This window comes from Solenopsis invicta, chromosome 2 (assembly GCF_016802725.1).
Source record: "Solenopsis invicta isolate M01_SB chromosome 2, UNIL_Sinv_3.0, whole genome shotgun sequence".
NCBI classification, from domain to species: domain Eukaryota; kingdom Metazoa; phylum Arthropoda; class Insecta; order Hymenoptera; family Formicidae; genus Solenopsis; species Solenopsis invicta.
The window spans coordinates 14733719-14755712 of NC_052665.1; the positions used below are offsets into that span (position 1 = coordinate 14733719).

General features: G+C 34.3%; 2 protein-coding genes across 3 annotated transcripts in view; one reads left to right on the forward strand and one right to left on the reverse strand.

Moving 5' to 3' along the window:
- The first annotated feature begins 1331 nt into the window (after window positions 1-1331).
- Window positions 1332-10812, forward strand: LOC105197405. Its single transcript, XM_026131197.2, has 14 exons — window positions 1332-1489; window positions 2723-2871; window positions 3370-3901; window positions 4009-4374; window positions 4573-4757; window positions 5178-5466; window positions 5551-5726; window positions 6057-6069; window positions 6348-6445; window positions 7766-8297; window positions 8850-9218; window positions 9396-9580; window positions 9738-10026; window positions 10518-10812. The coding sequence occupies exons 3-14, from the start codon at window positions 3382-3384 to the stop codon at window positions 10688-10690; spliced, it is 3195 nt and encodes a 1064-aa protein (XP_025986982.2). The 5' UTR covers window positions 1332-1489; window positions 2723-2871; window positions 3370-3381; the 3' UTR covers window positions 10691-10812.
- A 1974-nt stretch (window positions 10813-12786) lies between these two features.
- The window catches only part of LOC105197537, a 153902-nt gene continuing 144694 nt past the window's right edge, over window positions 12787-21994 (reverse strand). Inside the window, exons 6-9 of one of the 2 annotated variants that reach the window (XM_039446058.1) lie at window positions 20133-20370; window positions 19417-19803; window positions 19085-19336; window positions 12787-18955 (exon numbers count right to left, since the gene is read on the reverse strand). In XM_039446058.1, the coding sequence (XP_039301992.1) occupies window positions 17156-18955; window positions 19085-19336; window positions 19417-19803; window positions 20133-20370 (2677 nt within the window). In that variant the 3' untranslated portion in view covers window positions 12787-17155. The remainder of the gene's footprint in view (window positions 18956-19084; window positions 19337-19416; window positions 19804-20132; window positions 20371-21994) is intronic. The other variant, XM_026131231.2, reaches the window with a different exon arrangement.

Genomic DNA, 21994 nt, shown 5'->3' on the forward strand with positions numbered 1-21994 from the left:
GAGCCTCAAGCAATTCTTGTATTATATAGCGTTCAATCTTTATCATATTGTTCAGCTAATTGCAGTGCTTGAACTCCGATTTCGAACTTCAAAAATTGTCAAATTTTCGTTAATTAAGTTTTATCAAACTTATTATACCAGGATAAAATGTACAAATACTATAAGCTAATTAAATGTTCATTAAGATACGAGATTACGCCTCATTTGTAAGAACACAGCAGTTCTTTAAACACTAAGTTAAAAAATCATAAGTGCTTGAGTACAGTTGCATATTAACATTTTATGATAAAAACTATAATTAATTACTTTGTTCAAACTTCGATTAATCGATAATCAATTCAACCGGCAGGATTATTTACATAAAAATTTCTAGCTGCATAGTTTTTCATCTCCCTTTCTATAACGTGTATTAAATCGCCAAATTAGTTAATCGAAGGTCGCCCTTAATATAATGGAACGATTACACTGGCCAACAAGGTTTTTACCTGCTGAATATGAATCCGTTATTCAAACTTCATTATTAGTTTACAATTACAATTACAATTTTGAAAAAAAATGTCGCCAATAGCTGAGCCATAAATAATAAACTCTTCAAATCGTCATTTTTCTAAAATTGTTATGTACAAATTTGGACAACGAGTTTGTGTATAACAAGTATAAATTGGTCGAAAATGATATTTACACTCGTGACATAAAAAAGAATTAAAATTTTGTTAAACACTATGTACATTTGTACGTACGTGGGAAAAGAGATCTTTAAATTGTTATATCTTGAAAACTAAAAATCATCGAAACAAACACCAAAGTTAAATTTAAAAGTTGATACTTTTACGTGGCATCAACAAAATTCAGGCAAAAAATTGTATACCGATTAGTATAAAATAGTATTAAGAGAACTCTCAGATTCATTACTTTTTTAGTCTCTTTGAAGCCATTTTTCACAAAGTTGTAATAAAATTGTGACCTAATAATCAAATTTGGATTTGTGTTCAACAGGCAAAAGTATATAAAAACTATTCAATAAAACTTGTAATAGAGAAAAAACGTTCAAGTATCGTTGTTCAGTGTTATTAAAAAAAAAAAAAAGACTTTAAATTATTTGCACGTTCCAAATTAATGTTTACCGATGTTCTGCTAATAGGCGATTACGAATAATTTATAAAAATGACGTCTTTTATGATAAGATAACAATATTAACATCTCGAAAATCAAGAATAATAATTATTAGTGGCGTGTTTAATCTCAGGCTTGCATTGATAATAATAAGGTAACGTTGTTAATAATAACGTGAAATAAAGTAGAAAGGGAAGTTGCAGTGTATAAATACAGCTACATGCATGACGCTGAAGTTTATTCCACTTTTGTGACTTGTAACTCGTACTCGCACTAAAAATTTTGTATTGTAATTATAAATATTTGTAATATAATAATCAATATTTTTCAATATTTATAATATTTATAAATATACTACATATTTTTATATTCGACGGTAAGTCTCAAGCAATTCTCGTAATGTGTTCTCAATTTTAAGAACTTTATTTCTCGATACATAACGCTCGATACATACCACGATTATCCAAAATCTGGATATACTCGTAAGACGACTTAAGGACGTCTTAAACGTGTCTTTCAGTATGACACGGCTTAAAGATATCACATTTTTAAGACATCTGATGTTTCGTTTTTATACGTGGTATTATCTGTACTTCATATCCCTTTGTTTGTGTGTGATGTTAGTCTAATACTGATACTAATACTATTACATTACATCTCTTTTTACATGATGCACAGAATTGACACAAAATGATTTGATTTCTAATGCAACCGTCATTTTAACATATTATCAGAGTTATTTTTCATTAAATCGGCTGCAAATCACTGAAGCTCTCTTGAGTTGAGTTTGATTACGGAACTTGTGATATCATTATATTTTTTAAGAAAAATTAAAGATATCTATTTCGGCGACCTTTCTTTATAAAATAAGATATTAAAGACTAGTTAGTTGCATTTTTTATATTTTTGATACAGTTATTGATTTTTATTTCAATACATCCAATAACAAGTTGATTTATAACAAAGATTTTTTTCATGTTTCGAAAAAAGGCTACACTTTGAAAAAAGTTATATAATTAATAAAATAAATCGTTTTTCCACAAAAACTTATATATTATGTTCAAGTTAGTTTACATTAATTAATAATTACGAATTAAGCTTATTCTATTAACACTAATATTTTGCGGTTCGCCGACAGTGCAATGCCACCACCGTGTGAGAATATTAATCTTATTTGAAAGCAAGACAAAATATTTTAACTTTAATAGGTAATTTTATATGATCGGCACATATTTATAAAAAATAAAAGTTAGCGACTCAGTTTCGTAGTTCCTTTAGTGAAACGATTGGTGTAATTATACATTTACGTGGGCCGTTATGGTGTAATTATACATTCAGACTACAAAGTATAATGAAAAGACATGACAGTGCAACTTTAATGAACAAAGAAATTACTAATAACAAGATTTCAATTACTATTTACGATAGTCGTAGAAGCGAAGTTGAATGTAATGCATTTAAAATGACAGATTTGAATCCAATCGTTTCATGTCATAATTGCTATCAACATTATCATTATGTGTGTTTATCGTGTCATCAACTGCCAATATTATTGAAGGGAACAGCAAATAGAGAATCAAAAAAGTGACACTGTTTTTCTTTTTACCAGATACATTATCGTGCGCGAGTTATCATATTGGAACTTTGGAAAGAGCGGTGGAGGAAAGACTAAACCGCTATTGAAAAATTACGCAATAAATACAACACGTTTTAGTAAAAAAGTCATTCAGTATTTACAAGTGGTACGCTTTGTTTTACGTGAGTGTCTGAGTTTTATCTAATAACGCGATGACGAATTTAAAAATGTGAAAATACATTATTAAATCTTTTACCTGTATAATTATGACTTAAAATTATTACGATCTTCTCATCAACGTAACATTTTTTGCGATAACTTATTGAGTGTCTATTAAATGTTAATTGTTTATTTTTAATAATATAGACTCGAGTTTAAAAAGATGTTAAGTATTTGGCAATTTGCACTTTTTTAAATTAATATGCTCTTTTATATATAAAATTAACCGAGTATTAATATCTAATTGTGTTTATTAAATACTTAAATTTACTTTATAATAAAAATCTGCTTTGTAATCATATCTTATAAATTAATATTTATATTAATGCCCAATACTTGTATAAATTATTGATCGATTCTTTAGCTATTTGTAATATAATTAATAAACAAATAAATATTAGCGACGGGTTACTCATATTATCTTCCATTTTTTAGACCATCATAAAAATGTGTTTTTGTAGGCAAAGTGAACAATGGCACTCATCACGACTTACTGGGGCTTGGACGGCATAATCATTTTTCTGGCTCTCGTGGTAACTGCCTACCTTTACATGACGCGCAATTTCAAATACTGGAAAAAACGGGGTATTTTGGAAATGACACCGACGCCTTTCTTCGGCAATTTCAAGGAGTGTTTATTTCTGAAGAAAGCGCCGGCATATTTCCTAAAGGAAATTTACGATGAAACGAAGGGCCTACCCTACGTGGGTTTCTACGTATTGGACAAGCCCTTCCTGCTGGTTCGCGATCGAGAACTTGTCAAGAACATTTTAGTGAAAGATTTCAATTGCTTCTCCGATCGATACAATACGGCGGATCCTGCCGATCGCATAGGATACGCAAATCTCTTCTTTATCAGAAATCCAACCTGGAAGGCGATAAGAACGAAGCTAACACCGTTCTTTACGTCTGGTAAAATGAAGAAGATGTTCGACTTAATGATAGTATGCGTACAGAATTTAGATGACTATCTCAACTCATTACAGTTAGAGGGTGAGTATTGAATAATTCATAAAATACGAAGTATCGAGAAGGTATTCTAGTTTAGAATGCGATAAAATTCGTCTATTAAAAAAGAAAATTAATTTAATTGATGGCAGGTAAGGGAAAGACACTAGAAGTGAGAGACATAACTGCCAGATTTGCCACGGATATAATCGGCAGCACCGCTTACGGACTCGACGTGAATTCATTCAAAGATCCAGACGCAGAGTTCCGCAAATATGGCAAGATGATATTTCACTATACTACGATTCGCGGCTTTGAGATGCTCGCGATATTTTTCCTTCCAGCTATAGTTCGTTTGGCACAGATAAAAATGTTCGGTAAACAGCCCTCGGATTTTATGCGAAAAGTCTTTTGGGAGACGCTCACTCAGCGCGAGAAATCTGGCATGAAGAGGAACGATCTAATCGATATCCTTATTGAACTTAAAAATAGCAATGATCAAGAACTAAAAGATTTCAGTAAGCGAACTAAAAACTAATTTCAAGTTTATGCAAACATATTTAAAAATTGTATTTAATAAAAACAAATACCTATGTAGAATTTAATAGAATTAACGATAAATTAAGATCAATCTGATTAATAATTATGATATCGAAATTGTAACACGTAACGGATATCTTCAAAAATTTATGACTAAACTAAAAAATAAATTTCAGCGTTCGATGGCGATGATCTTCTGGCACAAGCAGCTAGTTTCTTCTCAGCTGGTTTTGAAACCTCTTCAACGACTACAGCTTTCGCATTATATGAACTCGCAATGCAACCCGAAATTCAGAATACCCTGCGAAAAGAAATTCTCGAGGCACTTGATAAAACCAACGGAAAAATTACATATGACTTGGTATACGGCTATCATTCGCTATATTTCCCATATACAGAATGATCCATAATGGTTAAAACAACTTTTTACCATAAGAAATGACTTACTAACTTCACTCTATATGTTTATATGTAATTTTACGTAGAGTGCAGTCGGTAAGTCATCTCTTATGGTAAATAGTTGTTCCAACCATTATAGATCACCCCGTATATATTCTAAACTTTTTTTACCTAACCTGTGTTGCTTGCACTTTTTGCATTCAGAATGTTCACTTACTCTCTCTATCTATCTATCTAACGCTTAAATATATATTTATTTTTTAAGTGCAAAATTTGTTTTAAGTTTATACTTTGTTTTCAGTGCAAAAATTTTTGGAGATTTTTGTTATCTCAAATTACATTAATTGTCAATTTAATAATGATATAATTTTTTTATTACCAGACATGGTCGTTACCGTATCTCGATATGGTGGTCTCAGAAACTTTGAGAATGTATCCACCATTGGGTTATTTAAATCGTATGCCTAATCAGACTTACAAAGTGCCAGAATTCAATCTCGTAATTGAGAAGGGTACACCATGTTATATTTCGATGCTCGGCCTGCATTACGATCCGGAATATTTTCCCAATCCGAATAAATTCGATCCGGAGCGATTTAACGAAGAAAATAAACGTGCCAGACCGACGTGCGTTTACTTCCCATTTGGAGAAGGCCCACACGCGTGTATAGGTGAAATAACTGATCTTAATATAATCTCTATTAAGATATTAAGATATTAAATATTATATAGTACTGTTTTATAATACTTTGCAGGTAATCGCTTCGGGCTTTTGCAAGCGAAGCTAACATTGCTTCAGATCTTAAGCAAATACGAGGTCACACCGTGTGAAAAAACCATGGTACCAGTAACAATTGATCCCAGAGGAGCCATGACAGTGCCCTTAAATGGTGTAATCTATCTTAATTTTCGAAAAATTAATACTCATGCTTAAAATTTATTAAGCCAAAATATTTAGTTTAAACCATAAAGAATGTACAATTAAGTTTAATTTTACGTAAGAAAGGAATCATTTTAATTAAAAAAATAATATGCGATTGAGCGTTTTAATTAAAGAATTTATATGATTAAATGTACAAATTGATAACTAATAAATATGTGCCAATTCTGTTTTATGCGCTTTAACATATTGAAGATAAACCAAATCGTATTTCAAGGCAAAAAATTGTTAGCTTCTCATGTAAATTGCAAATACAGCAAGCAGCTGTATTTGATATTCATTATGTCATAATTGCAATTTAGATCTAAATTTAACTTTTAGCTTATTTTGCAGCGTATTTAGCCAGTAAGACTAGCATAATTATGCTTGACGCACCATAAATCGATAACACATTAGTATATGTTTAATTAAACATACATTAATTTTACAGTAGTATTTTTCTATTTTTATTTATAGTATGAAAATGTGAATACTTTTTTTATGTAATAAATGTTGCCTGCATGATAAATGTTACGCTTCGATAGAAAACCTTATGGATAAATCATGTCCTGTCAATATTATTCATATCAATTGTAAAGTGGGACACGTTAAGCTCATGTTCGAGGGAATGAGAAATGATCACGCATTTGCACAATTACAGAGTGATGACTGCGCAGTATAACTTCAGACTTCAAGAGAATAACATATGTTTCGCGCGTGAATATAATAGTGTATAAATAATACTTTTTGTGAACTCGTCTTTAAGCCTCATGTTACTTTTTTCTTTATAAAAAAAAACATCATTAAACTCACAGTAATTATTTGTAATAAAGATAGTTATTAATTATAGCAACATCTTTTAGACAGGAATGCGAATTCATTCTACTGCCTACGCAAAATTTTTTTCAATGTTTTTGTTCTCAAATGATTGATTAATTAATTTAAGAAAAAAAGTCAAGTACTAGTCACATACAGTTATAATCAGAGTGAAAATGTTTAGAATGCTTCAGGAATCATACATTTGTGTTTTGGTCCAGCAGTGTATATAAATATACGTTTCAATTAAACGTTTAGATTTATTTTATGAATCAGATTCTAAGTAGTATTGATGATAGTACACAAGTATATTATTGATAGTTTCTACATAAAAACACGATGCATTAATACTTGTTTATCAAATTTCTAATTTATCAAGTGCTTTCCAAATCTGATAAATTAAATTTACTAATTCGATTTCAACACGCGTATTTTTACATAGAAATAAATTAGACTTGAAAATTAGTTACATAAAAATTAGTTGTAGAAAAATTAACTATAAATACAAAAATTCAATTCAATTCACTCGCGCCAATACAAGTCTATAATATGAATGTATATGCGATAGTATAATTATTTTATTTTTTATATTTTTCTATTTTTAATCTCTAATTTTATTTTAATGCTATTTTGTTAACATTTTTTAATCATTTGTTAGTATTGGAATACTAAGTACCTTCAAACTGTTATTTTGGACTTTGTTGTAATCTAGTTAGATAAATCTGAATGTATAAGTCTTAATACCATTTAATATTAAAAATATAATTATAAATAACCCAAAAGCACTACCCATTTTCACAGTTTAATGCATTGACGTAGACGTTACATAATTAATAATTAATGTGTAACTGTAACATCAGAAATTCTTAAAACAAAAATATTTAACTGAAACGTATAGGAACATACTAAATCAAATTTTGAATGTTAGAATGTTAAATAATAAATGGTAAAAGTTTATCAAAAATGTAAACAAACTGTATATACATACGTTGATGAATCAGTCTTACAATGTATAAACATGTTGCAACAGCGTCCAAAAAGCAGGAGATTTGTGTTTTCATTAAATAATCATCTATATTTTTAGATCTGTCAAAAGCGTTTTTTAAAACGTCGATTCCTCAACTATTATTTTCTAAGTTGTAGTGATAAAAGTAATTTCTCTCTAATGTCTTAAATGATTAAAATATAACACCCTCTATTCTCTTACGCAAATGCAAAAAAAGATATTTTTATAGAGAATCTGCGAAATGGCGCTCATAACGAACTGCTGGAGCCTGGATAGCATAATAATTCTAACAGCTCTCATTATAATCGCCTACCTTTACATGACTCGCAACTTTAAGTACTGGAAAAAAAGAGGCGTTTTGCAAGTAACGCCAACACCTTTCGTAGGCAATTTTATGGAATGTCTACTTCTAAAGAAAAGTCCGGCATATTATTTAAAAGAACTCTACGACCAAGCGAAGGATGAACCTTATTTAGGTTTCTACGTTTTGGACAAGCCCATCTTGCTGCTTCGCGACCCTGAGATCATTAAGAACATCATGATAAAAGACTTTAATGTATTTTACGATCGATACTCCACGTCCGATCCAAATGATCGTATTGGTTACGCCAATCTCTTCTCCATCAGAAATCCAGCTTGGAAAGTTATAAGAACGAAACTGACGCCGTTCTTTACATCCGGTAAACTGAAGAAAATGTTTAACCTGATGCTAGAAAGTGGGAAACATTTGGACGATTACTTCGATTCGCTGAAATTGAATGGTAAGATGGAAGCTTGAATAATTCAAATAAAATAATTTCAAAAGATGTGACAGTAGAGATTTTTTTTCAATAAAGACTGCGACTATAATTATCAGTGCACTTAAATATTAAAGGATTAAACTAACCAAACCAATTTCTTAAATCAAGTGACATTTTGTTATTTTTAACTTAAAAAGAAAAACAATTACATCTAATCAACCTATTTCTGTAGTTGAATTGTTAGTTTCAAATAAACAATGTTTATATTAATGTATGCACCTGGTAAATAATAATCGAATTTTGATTTTAAAATGCATTGCTCGAGTTAAATTGTATAACTCCGTTGTTTTAGTTTAATTAACAACATATAGGGCCAATGCCGAAATAAAAATGATAAATAAATGTCTCAAACTGACAATGAGTACAATTTGACATGACAAATTTAACAATGAAAAGTTTTTATAGCACTAAAATATTTTATGTTATACACGAAGATATTCACTTGTGACAATAAAAACGCGAGAATCGGTCTACAATTAAACAAATTTAATCAGCTAATAACATTATCGACAGATAAGGGATTAATAATGGACGTGAAGGATATAAGCTCTAAATTAACCATGGATGTGATCAGCAGCACTGCTTTCGGGCTCGAGGTGAATTCGTTCCAAAATTCAAACCTTGATTTCCGCCAATATGGAAAAATGATATTTAACACTACTTATAAACGTGGATGGGAGTTTCTCTCACTCTTCTTTCTTCCAAACGTAGTTCGTATGTTTAAAATAAAACTGTTCGGTGAGGAAACCACCGCCTATCTGCGTAAGCTCTTTTGGGAGGCAATCTCTACGCGCATGAAATCTGGCGAGAAGAGATACGATCTCATCAATATACTGGTTGAGCTCAAGAAAAATGAGAGTGACAAGGAGATTGATGGTTTCAGTAAGCGAAATAATTATACTTACGTATTTTATATATAATAATAAATAAAGGTGTATACCACAATGACTTGCGCTGACAAGATTAAAGTAACTAACAAATCTGATTAATCACTACGGCAGCTGAATTTAATCGAAGCAAATATCAAACCCTTCAAAGTTTTATGCAATTAAATTTTAGGATTCGATGGGGATGATCTCATGGCGCAAGCGGCCAGTTTCTTCTCAGCTGGTTTCGATACTTCCGCAGTGCCGATTGCCTTCGCGTTGTACGAACTCGCGTTGCAACCCGACATTCAAAGCACACTAAGAAAAGAAATACACGAGGTGCTCAACAATTTCGATGGAAATATCACATATGACATGGTACGCAAATTAACTCCGTCAAATAATTTCTGTGACAAGCGCTAAACAACTATTATTGATGGCCAAATACTTTATACGTTTATCGATTTTATTTCTGAGCGAATTTTTAAACTTGACAAATGAATATTACGAGAACAACACGTCTTTATTTTATTAGCTTCTGTCGCTGCCATACATGGACATGGTGATATCTGAAACTTTGAGAAAATATCCGCCGTTGGGATTTTTGAATCGCAAGGCAATGCAAACTTACGAAATACCGGACTCTAATCTCGTACTTGAGAAGGGTATGCCGGTTTACATCCCGATGCTTGGTCTACATTATGATTCAAAATATTTCCCCGATCCTGATAAATTTGATCCGGAACGATTCAACGAGGAGAACAAACGTAATATACCATCATGTGTTTACTTTCCATACGGAGAAGGACCACATGCATGCATAGGTAAAGAATCGATTTTAATTGTCATATCAACAAAAGATATTGTCAATCGTATGCGAAATTAAAACGAGTAAAAAGTTAAAGCTATATTCTTTATAATTAAAGAAATTTGAATTTGTTTTATCTGAACAAGTTATGAAGTTGTATTGATATTTAATTTATAAAGTTGAAAAACACAAATTAAATAGCTAGTATACTTCAAGATGTTTTTTACGTGCACAACGAGTAAGTTAAAAATTTTAAAAGTTAGCAGAACTCCAATATAAGGAATTATATAATATTGATGCAATTGATTTATTTTGTGATTACAATTATGTAATATTCGTAACTTTTATTCAAGACTTTTCTTTTTTAATCTAATTAGACTTTTCGATAGTAGAATCGATGGCTTCAATTACAAAGTTGTAAAGTAACAAAATGAAATTAATTAAGTTTTACAAATTCATTCTTTGTTAAGTTAATATAATAAATTATATTATTTTGCATTTTTGCAGGTACTCGCTTCGGGCAATTACTGATAAAACTAACACTCACTAAAATCTTAAACAAGTACGAAGTGACACCGTGCGAAAAAACTAAAATACCAATAGTAATTGATCCAATGTTATCCATGACAACTCCATTAAATGGCGTAATATATCTCAACGTACGAAAAGTTGTTAATTAAAATTTGAAAAAGTATTTTTGACGTACTGACAAAGTAACATAATCAAGTTGTATAAAATGTTAACATTGTACTATTTGTGGGCTAAGGGTAATATCGAGAAATATATTTTTCAAGACGAAATATTACGATTGTTATTTCAATATACCCAGAATGACGAAAATTCAATTCAATTCTTAAACTTACTCGACTTAGGATTATAACTTTACAACTACTTACCAACATTAAACCTAAAATATATTTTGCTAATTACAAAAGAGAGAGAGAAAATGTAAAGAGGGATTTTTGTCAAATATTTTTTTTGTCACCGGCAGAATGATGGTTTTTTCTTTATTCGTCTCGACATTGTAAATATATATAGGAGGCAGCCACGAGAGCAGCTCGTCACATGCTGATGCGATGATATATGTGTGTGTGTGTGTATATGTGTGTGTGTGTGTGTGTGTGTGTGTGTGTGTATGTATATATATATATATATATATATATACACACATACATATATATATACACATACATACATGTATGTGTATATATATACACATATACAGCTATGTATATCCATTTTCATTCACTTACTCTCATTTACAAAAAGACTAACAATCGATCGAGCGGACAAGCAGTTCGTCGGTCGATCGATCTTTTAGATTTACTTATGCTTGTAATGTGTAACTACGACATCTTGGAACCGAATGGAATGATTGATACCATATATCGATAGTATCTTATATATAAATATATATATATATATATATATACACATATACGTATATAATTTCTCTATATCTTTCTCGCGCGCGTTTTGTTCAGCGACGGTGGGCTTTACAGTTATGGTTTGTGACGATTTCAACTCATATAAATAATACACGCTTACATATATCGCGATGATCGTATACATAAGCAGTTCTAACGTTTCTCTTTTTCAAATGTAACCCTTCCGATCGCATTTCATAGGAATGCTTAACATATATGTATAATTCAACGGGATCGAGAGGATTATATCTGAAAACATACATTCTAACTGTACAGACTACAAGACTGAAAGAACTGGTTTATAACTTTTTTTTTCCTCACCAATACGCCTGCGATCAGAATAATATACACTAGATAACTAATGTATTTAATTGTCAACAGCTCCTTACATTTTTTTTCTTCTAAAATATATCAAAATCATCAAATGTAAAATACTAAACTAATGAAAAACAAAAGTGTTTTTAAAGTTTCATTAAAAGTTAAATCTTTTCAAACGCCGTTTGACATAAACGCATAGTTAGAGATTACCGCGATGCGGTAATTTCCAACTGTCGTTAGGAAGACATAAAAGTACCATGATTTTTTTACTTTACAATTAGATATCGATCATTCTGTTTCTCCACAAAGTGGCAAAAGTGACATTACATGTTAACCGACGGGTTAATCTGATCGTAGTAAATGCTCCTAACCACGTATGAAGTTGAATCTGTTTCGAGATATTTCTCGTATTAAATGTTGCGGAACAAATATCACCAACACTGAATGCGATCGCGCAAAGGAAATAAATACGCCGCCACTGAACAACAATAAATCAGTACACCTCCTTCGCAATACGCGTGTGAGATTTCCATCGATACTTTTACACACATAATTATATACTTTTACACACGCTTCATCCACACACAATACCGTTATATCGTAACATAATATCGATAACGTTATAATATCGCACTAGTAACTCGCCCGCGAGCATTAACTGTATTTTTGTTCTTCTCCACTTAGCTCTTTGTATATCAGGTAAATATATATATGTATATATATAATCTATTCATTTATGTATACGTAATTATATACTTTTGTTCATTGTGTATACATGCATGTACGCATGTACATGCGCATAAATCATACATGCATGTACACACAGATGTATATAGGATATTTCATTTTTATCGAATTATCTTATGTCGATATAAATACAGATATATGCGTTGCGTATATCTGTACGTATATACGAGATGTATATAATACACACGTTCTCACGTGCATTCAAATTACATCGTATGCATAAATTTTATATAATTAATATTCCCCTAACGATGAGACCGATGCAGCGATTCGCGATTTCTTTCTTTTTTTTTCTCCTGGCAATCGGTGATTTTTAATTTAACGCCTCATGGGAAAGGGACGGCGAGAGACGGAGAACGGACCTTGTAAACACGAAATCGTTCACGTGAGCCAATTTATTCGAGTTCACGAAGAACGCACATCGAGAGGACTCGTATTAGAATTCAAGATCGCTACGATACACGAAGCTGTTTGTTTAAAAATAATATTAGTTACAATTTGAAAATGTTGTCAACGAAGCTGCACTATTTGTGTTTAACATCTTTACAATCGCGTTTTACTTAAATGCGTACACTGTGTATCGAGGTTTAGTTACGAACATCTCACACATCACTGCGGAAATAACATTTTAATCTCGTTAATTATTTTAATAATTATCAAACTCAAAAAAAGAATCCGAATAAGGAATGGCGTTATCATAGCGGATTACTTTTGAATAGTAATTGTGAAATTAATTTTAGCACATTATTTGTTTAATGCTCAATAATTTAACCATCACTAATAATCATTAGATGTAAAAATAAATTTGACAACTAAATAATAAAGCAGTTTATTTTCTATTAGCGTCAAGCTGTCTCATTTTTGAATAACGTGAGCATAGATGAAGTGAAAACTTTCTTCGGAAGCAAAACTTCTAACAGTTTCCTTTCATATTATTTCCCTGTGAATGCTAACTATATAATACTATTAATTCTAAAATGGAGCTTTTTAGAAACTGGTAACTTTGGTTAAACAAAAGTGTCGTATACACAATAAATCAATAATTTTAACATAAAAATATAAAAATAAATAGAACCAAGCGTTAGGACCGATTTCTTCTCCTCAATGTTAATCAATGGAAATGGAGACCAAAATGGATTATGCGAACGAGTTTGAATGTATTTTATTCCGATAATTGACGACGATAATTGGAATACGAGAAAAATTCTAGTGGGACTAAAGATTCAATTGACGAGTAAAACGATGCCGCACAATACGGCTCGATTGGCCCATTGCATTCCTTTTCATAAATTTATTTTTATTTCTATTCATTTATTATGCATTTCTAATCATTAGACACTGGTAAAGCGATGATCAACATTTCGACGATCTTGCAAAAAAAATCGAATTTTATTCCATAGTTTTATGAAACTTAGATTTTAGTTTAAACACATTTTTTGGTTTACTTCTGAAAGTTGATTATGTTATTTCAGTTAAGTCTCGGAAAAATAGTCGAAAAAGTCGAACAGGTAAAAAATTGTAGATAAACATGAGTTTTGAAAAAGAATATCCGATTTTAAAGAACATTGTAAAAAGATGCTTTTTTTATAAAAAAGATATTTGATATATCAGACAGTTCCAAAAGGTGAAATAATTTACGTGTTTCATATTTACGTAACAAGCATTCGTTTGACGTAACAATGCTTTTATTAAATAATTACCGTTTCTGTATGTACGACATTTGAAACATTAAAATTGAGAAGTTGGACTTTTTTCGCTATCTGGTATAATTAGAAAAAGTTTTAAAAATGTTTAACTATTTGAGTACCTTTTCTGATATCGGTCTTGAACATTAATAACGATCAGGCACAAAGAGCAAGAGATATGAATGAAAAAAGTGCATTTAATTTTTTCCAAAATATAAAATATCATAGACATAATTAAGCTCTTAGAAAACATTTGATTATTCCGTTCAGATTTAATTTATAATTTGGCAAAGAAAGCACAGTCCAATTATATTTTTATTAATAGTTTGGTCTAGTATTCTTTAAGATAAGAAAATAAAAGAACCACTTATTTTTTACATATTTTTTAATTTTGCACTGTTCATTTATTTATTTCGCATTTTATTAATTCTAACAAAATTTAATTAAAACAAAATTTTTTAAAAGCATCAAAAATTTTATTTTTATGATTGTTCAATAATCTTAATTTGAAAATCAAAATTAAATCCCTTTTCTCATTCATACCGCCAATTAAAAATTTGATTATTATTATAATGTGCACGTTGCTACATACACTGACGCCATTTAATTATAATAGCATCTTTCTCTTTATTCGCGCGCGCGTTTAAACTTTTTCTTTCCTTAAAGTCTTGTTGTTACTTTTTTGATAGCAGCTTTCTTAGGAAATATCGTAGGAAAATGAGTACACTAATTTAATTTCGAAGGAAGGATTATAAAAGATGTACTGTCTGATATAATTAACCGGTTTTGGAAATTTACCGAATAAAAAGATCACGCACAGTTAACGCAATCTTAATTCATGCTTATATAAAGTTTAAAACTAAAATTAATTATTTTACACACGATTTTACGCCTGTGTCGTCATGCGTTTAATTCCATTTGGTTTAATCGACGAGTCCTGATTCTATGGCACGAAAAAAGAGAGAGAGAGAGGAAAATAGTAATTGTTTCTTAAATAATCAATCAAATAGTTGGCAGAATCGTTCGTTCGCTTGCTCGCTCATTCGCGCACACATCGAATTTCTCCTCTGCGTTGCAGAAAATAAAACGCGCCCAAAACCAACTTTTGCTTTGAAGAAGATAACGTAAGACTAGATTTCAACAATACATACGATCTTTAATCGCCGTATAAACGCATTTGATAAAGTATAAAAGTATAAACAACTAAAATGAAAAGCAGGACGCCATACAGAATAATCATATGCGTTTATGCGTGCCAAAAACCTGAAACTACACGTTTGAATTTTTAAATGAAATAATCACAAGGGAGGACAGTTCGTCGAGAAGAGAGAACCATTAAGAAAGTTGCATACTTTCTTTTGTCAAAATGTGCTCTTCCTCACTGCGTTTGACATTCGAAGAAACGTTTCGCAAAAGTTTCGCGCCAATTTCTTTCGAAAAATATCAAACAGAAGTCTGTCTTCTCTAATTAATACGTCAATGAAAAGTAATACAAATAATTTTCCAAGTTGGATTGCACTTTAGTAACGCAGCTAGATATAAAAGATAGTGACACTATTCTTTCCGAAAGCGTTCTTCAAACGAGATCAAATAAAATAAATCGACGAGATTTTCTACCGTGTGAATCGTCTCGACGAACGGTGCAGTAATTATTCTGACAAAACTATCCCATTTTCTTTTTTGTGGCAACTGCTAGTTTTATGAGATGAAAATAATCTTTGCGAGAATGAAAATAATTTGAGAATATTCTAGGATTCGTGAATATATACACGTCTCTCTCTCTCTCTCTCTCTCTCTCTCTCTCTCTCTCTCTCTCTCTCTCTCTCTCTCTCAGAATTTTCTTGCAATAAATCACGCGCTTTCAGAAAATAAAATCTTTAAGGAATTTTGATATTGTCTGAAAACGCATGATTATTCTCAAGATATTCTAAAAATGGTCTGACACAGAGTATTTTCTTACCTCACATTCTTGATTACACATAATTCCTGAAACTTAATCGTACATCGATACGATAGAGCCACGCTTACATATCTACTTGTTTGTCTTCTTCTTCTTCTTTTTTTCATCTATTTATAATTATCCACTTGCTCGTGTGTATATAGATTTGTATATATATATATTTTTTTTTATGCACGATGGATATGTGTATATCCTTACGTCTTTGTATACATCTGCACTTTACCTATATTTATATATGTATAGTAACGAACAACATGAATGATTACTCGTTAGGCTATTCTTTAATTGGACAATAAATAAAATAGTTTATGTATATAGCGTACATCTCCTCGTATTCCACAGGCCGTAGGTGCCCTTCACAAATAAATGTATCTCGATTTTTGTGAATTCGTCGTGAAACACTGAAAGTCGACACGAAATCATGGTCGGTCTGAGGATCCCTCCGCAAGAAGTATTTAATTCACTCGGTACAATCATATATTACCTATACGTAACGTTTTCTTGGTAAGTGGCGTGCTCCAGCAAATTACGTTCATTGACCGTTCAAATTGACCGTTTTTAATTATACGGAGAAATATTTAATTCGTATAATACAGACGCATTGTATGCTGCGATTGACCGTTGCGAATTACTCGCGAGAATTTATGATACATTTTATTTCGCAAAATAGATTCATCGAATATCGTCGAGGCGTTCGATCGGAGATTTATTCAGTATTAATCTATTAGCGACAATTAATGTCGCGATGAGAAGCACGCGAGATAATACGTTAGAAAATTTAAACCTCTTAAAAAATCTTTTAAAAATCATTTTACTAGTTACCTTTTTTCACGCGTTATGAATACGATGGCGAATATATATTCCCGGATACTTCTGGGTCTAAATTAACCTCTCTAGATGTTGAACTTTTGCGCTCGAGTTTTAGCTATTACAGCAGAACAAGTTCTCAGGCCACCAGCCACGGAGGCCGAGCTTCTTGTCAGAGGAATCCTCGACCACCAGGACGTATCACTTGATCTCCTCTCTGCTGGGCGACCTTGGTGGATGTGGCGACAGCGGCGTTTCGTTCGGATGTCTCTTCGGCCGGAAGCTGGCTGTCAATGAGGATATCCAGCCGCTTTGCGAGCCGTGATCGTGCAAGGAATCGCTGTTGCTGTTGCTCCGAGTGCTGTCGATGCTCATACCGGATTTAAATCGCGAGAACAGTCCAGGCGACGACTTCTTTGTTGACGCGGGCGAGCAGAATACAGTGGAATGCTTCTTCCGCGACTTGGACACTTGCTTGCAAAGCATCGAATCCAGACTGCCGTGAGGACGTTCCTCCGCTTTCTTGGGATCCAGCACGCCCAGTACGCTAGTCTCCGCTGCCTGTTTCGCCATTTTGGAGATGTCCTCCATGCTAGCCGAACTTCTTCTGATTTCCACCTTGCCGAGATCTTCCTCGATATCGCAGCAAGTATTGTCGGGATTGACTATGATTTCAGGCTGTTGATTCTTCGAACGAACGTCGATCTCATGAAACTCGATGTCCAAAGCCTGTCGAGTCTTCGTTTCCTTCAGGCTTTGCGATTTACCCTCGGGATTCGATAAATTTCTGCGGTGCTTAGAATACGAACGGGAGCCAGAACCTGCTGCCGGCAGAGCCTCTAAAGAGGTAGACGATCTTTTTTCCTTGGCAAATACTGTCCGCCAACTTCTATTCTTACTATCCGTAGACTTTCGAATCTTCGGCAAAGTCATCGCTCGTTTGTCCACCGGTGACAACTCCACTATGGTAGCGATGGCCGCCTTGTCCTTTATCGGGGACTTGACCAGATTGCAACGCTTACAAATGAACAAAGAGTTGTTGTGCCTCGACGAGATGGTCGTAGCCGAACCGCTGCTAATCGAGTTACTCTTGTTGAGCATCTTCGACGCGTGCTTCGGTTTCAGACTGGGCGAGTCCTTGGAGTCGAAGCTCATGCTCAGGCGGTCCGTAAAGTTTCTCAGTCGTGAGAATATAGACTTGTTATTCGGCCCAGTCTTGTCGTCGCAGCAACATCGCAGACCGATCGATTCCCGACTACTGTGCGCATCTTTGCGACAAGGTCTGTTCTCCTGATCGTACTCTATCACACTGCTGGATTTCCTCACGTTGTTTTTCGGCTGCGAGTGGGCCTCCGCCGCGACGACATTGCCGTTTCCCTCGGGCGTTTTGCACTCAATTTTGGCGTCTAAAAAAACCGTATCCTTTTCCATTTCCTCGAGGATTCGCGTACCTTCGGCAGATCTCGCGCTCACCGGCGAGCTTAGATCACTGCCAAGATTCTCGCCTTTGCTGCGCCTCCTCTCGCGTTCATGATCCCGGACGGCTTTGGCCAGATCGTGATTGTGATAATCCAACGAGGATTTCTCTCGGCTACCCTTCCGACTACCGGGATAACTCTTGCGACCGGAGGTCGGGCCGGCCAACGTGCCTTCCGTAGAGATTTTGAATTTGAGCGTTTTTTCACTGATCTCCACCTCTGTGGCCGTTTCCGGATCGGAGCTCTCGATGTTGTCTGCTTCTTCCATTGTCAAGTTTTCTGTGATATCATCGTCGGTGGAACGTGAACGCGAATGGATTGTTGTAGCCGACTTTTTTGAGCGCATGCTATATGACGACGTAGACTTGATAACGGTGGTAGACGCAGTACCAGTTGTCATGTTAGACAAATTTGACTCCCCGACATCCACGACACTCTTCCGATGATGACGCTCGTCTTTGGCCGCTTCGTTCAATTTGCGATAGTATTCCAGAGCTTCCCTGACCGGTTGAACTATGAGACTCTGAAAAGCAGAGTTTCGTTCAGATTTAGTTATGTGTATTTAAAAATTAATACTTTTTTCTACTTATATATTGCTAATTGTTTCATTCCAAGCATAATCTATATACATATATATGAAAAGATAAGATACCTGCAGCTCGGGTAGAAGTTCGCCGAGAGCTTCAAAAAGAGGGAGGAGAACTAGGCCGATGAAGCTAACTTGAGAGGATGGCTTGGTCACTTTATCGCGATCCATGAAGGGCGTGACTGGGAGACCTTCGAGTTTCTCCGCGTCGCTCTGCTTGAAGAACTCTTGAAGCAATCTGTCCAGCCACGGTTCCGCAACTTCCATCGGTCGAGCCTCGTTGCTTATGTCAGCCACCTTGATCAGGATCATGGACAGCTGCAAAGCGCAATTAGAAGATTCAGTGATCCATCAGGTATTTTATTAAATACTTCATTAATTAGTAGCCGATGAATTACCAGATTTATGTGCGCTTTGCTGGTGTAATCGAATTCGGAAGTGATGTCGATGAACTGGCCAAGGATCTCGTTGTGTCGGGCCATGTCGGTTGCCAGGATACATCTTATGATTCCCTCGCGCACTAATCTGTACGTAGGATTGTCCAAAGACGCAAGGATATTGCACTCGGGCGCCTCCAGGACTCGAAATGCCACAGAGCAATGATGATTCTCCAGGGGCGAGATATCGTTGTAGCGCAGCGCCAGCTCGGTCCGCGCGTTTATCTGGTAGATATTATTGTAGCCCGGATGGTCGAGATCGTGGCAGATGCAGGAGACAATCAGTACGAGGACCTCGAGGTCGCCAATTTTCGACGGAAGGTCCACTGCCCAGGCTATCGCGTACATCTGGCCATTATGCATTATTTATCTTACAATCGGTTAACCGATAACTCAATTCGATCTACAGCTACCGAGCTAGATAGCGCTATGCACGTATTTTAATTGATCGGGACGTAATTTAATTATATTGCGCTGCAGGACAATGTAGTACGCCAATTAATAGGTATAATCAAACTATTAGTGTCCATCGTAATTACAATATTGTTCATCACGTTTACATCATACATTTCCTTTGGTATCTACGCGTAATTACAGTCGCGCTGTCACATAATCGTTAATTGTCTTGGCGAGAAATCATGCGAGTTGGAGCAGTACGAAAACGAAGGAATATTCACCATTTGCGCCACGCAGAAGCAGTGCCTAAAATTGTGAAACGGCACCTCGTTGTAGTTATTGTAGACCTCGTAGAGAAAGTTCCTCAGGATCGGCAAGGGAATATTGAATTTTTGAGGTAGGTTGAGCTCGATGAACATCGTTTGCAGCATCAACAACAGCTCCTCGTCTTCCCACTGTCGCGCGTCGAAGGCTGGCGAACGTAACCACTCGCGAACGTTCGACGAGACCGTTACGTCACTGAAAACACAAACTGATATTTAAAACCCTCTCCTAACGGATCGGCAATTTCAATATTCATGATGTGTGTGTGTGTACGTGACTTTCCTAACTAATAATAATTAATTCAGTCACGTTTAATAAAGTCATTAAATGGAATAATTTCAACAAAATGGAAAAAATAATAATTATCCGCTATGATGAATGACTGTTAAATTAACACCTGTCATTCCTTATCGGCAGTTGTTTATTTCGTCATTAGAAAATCATTAACTCGTTACGAGGACAGTCTTCCTTTCTATTTTAGTCCTCTCGTGGAAAAAAAAACGCTCGAAAATAGATCAATTTATAAAAGAACGAGAAACTGTTACGTGGAGAGCTAAAATTGATCGATGCATCGAGAGGACAAGTGCCGGAGCGTTAATTGCCGCGAGAAACTTCGCACCCGTGTGTTGGCAATCGGTCACCCAGGCACGTGGGATTAATCGGATTAATTGGTGGAGTACTTTGGCCAACAGCTCTTCGCTACTTTGACAGATAATGGGCTATATGCTCGTGCTGCTAAATCAACATGGGTCTAACGTATGTTGAGATGATCAGGATTGTATCGGACGCGGTATCGATCCGTCGACATCAACGTGCAGCACTGCCACTTATATCGCATCTCGCGCACAATCAACGTGCCTAAAAGGCGCGATATTCCATAATTTACGATAATATAACTAACTTGTTGTAAACTCATTAAATCCATTGGAATCAATTGGACCGCGTGCAATATTAAATACCGCGTCATGATGATGAAAATATATAATTATGAGATCGTATGTACGTGTTTTCAAATAATATAAAACGATATTTGCGTAATTATACATTGTATCATTCGTTGAGTGACGTTTTATTGCAACAAGCATCTTTTTTATGCTAAATAAAACACTGTGATTATAATTTTCGTTTTAATTGCTTTTTCTTATTTTATTTATGTATTTATCGTAGTAAGTTATGAACATTTTTTGCAGCTTCCTCTGTTTTCCCTGATCATCTTCAGTTTTCCTAATTTATCCGGAATTTTTTTCACCTTACGAGAAAACTCATCGTACGCATGAAACGGCGCAATTAGTAGAATTCCCGTACAATATTAATGATCCTACAACACGTAACATCGTAATTAAATATTTTCGAACATTTTCTTTTACCGTGTATTAACCGACTGATAGACAGCTCAGGGATAACTTAAAAAAAAATACAATAACATAATGAAGATTTCGGCAAAGTAATGAAAGTAAAATGGATACATCAAAATAATTGCTTTGGAATAAAGCCTTTGACAGAAGGTGCACGACCTAAACAGAAAATGTGCCCCAGATGCGTTTTTTTTTCAACCGCAAGGGGTAGCTGGAGCCGCGAGAAACCGTCTCACACACGAAGGACATCTTTACGGGCGGTTATTTGCTGACGACCGCTAATTGGCAATTCGCATTTAGCTGGCACGTCGAATCACGGTACGCGCGATAATGCGCGCTTTGTGACGCGCTCCCTATTATACACGCCCCAAACCGTGACGGGCCTTATTACCTAGATAACGGTAACTTAATAGCATTTCGCGGTAACGCGACAGAAGCCAACTAACCATCGTCGGAGGGCCCGT

Coding starts and splice junctions, on each gene's coding strand:
- LOC105197405 (XM_026131197.2), top strand. CDS start 3,382: ATGGCACTCATCACGACTTACTGGGGCTTGGACGGCATAATCATTTTT. Junction 3,902..4,008: donor CAACTCATTACAGTTAGAGG/GTGAGTATTGAA, acceptor AATTGATGGCAG/GTAAGGGAAAGACACTAGAA. Junction 4,375..4,572: donor TCAAGAACTAAAAGATTTCA/GTAAGCGAACTA, acceptor AATAAATTTCAG/CGTTCGATGGCGATGATCTT.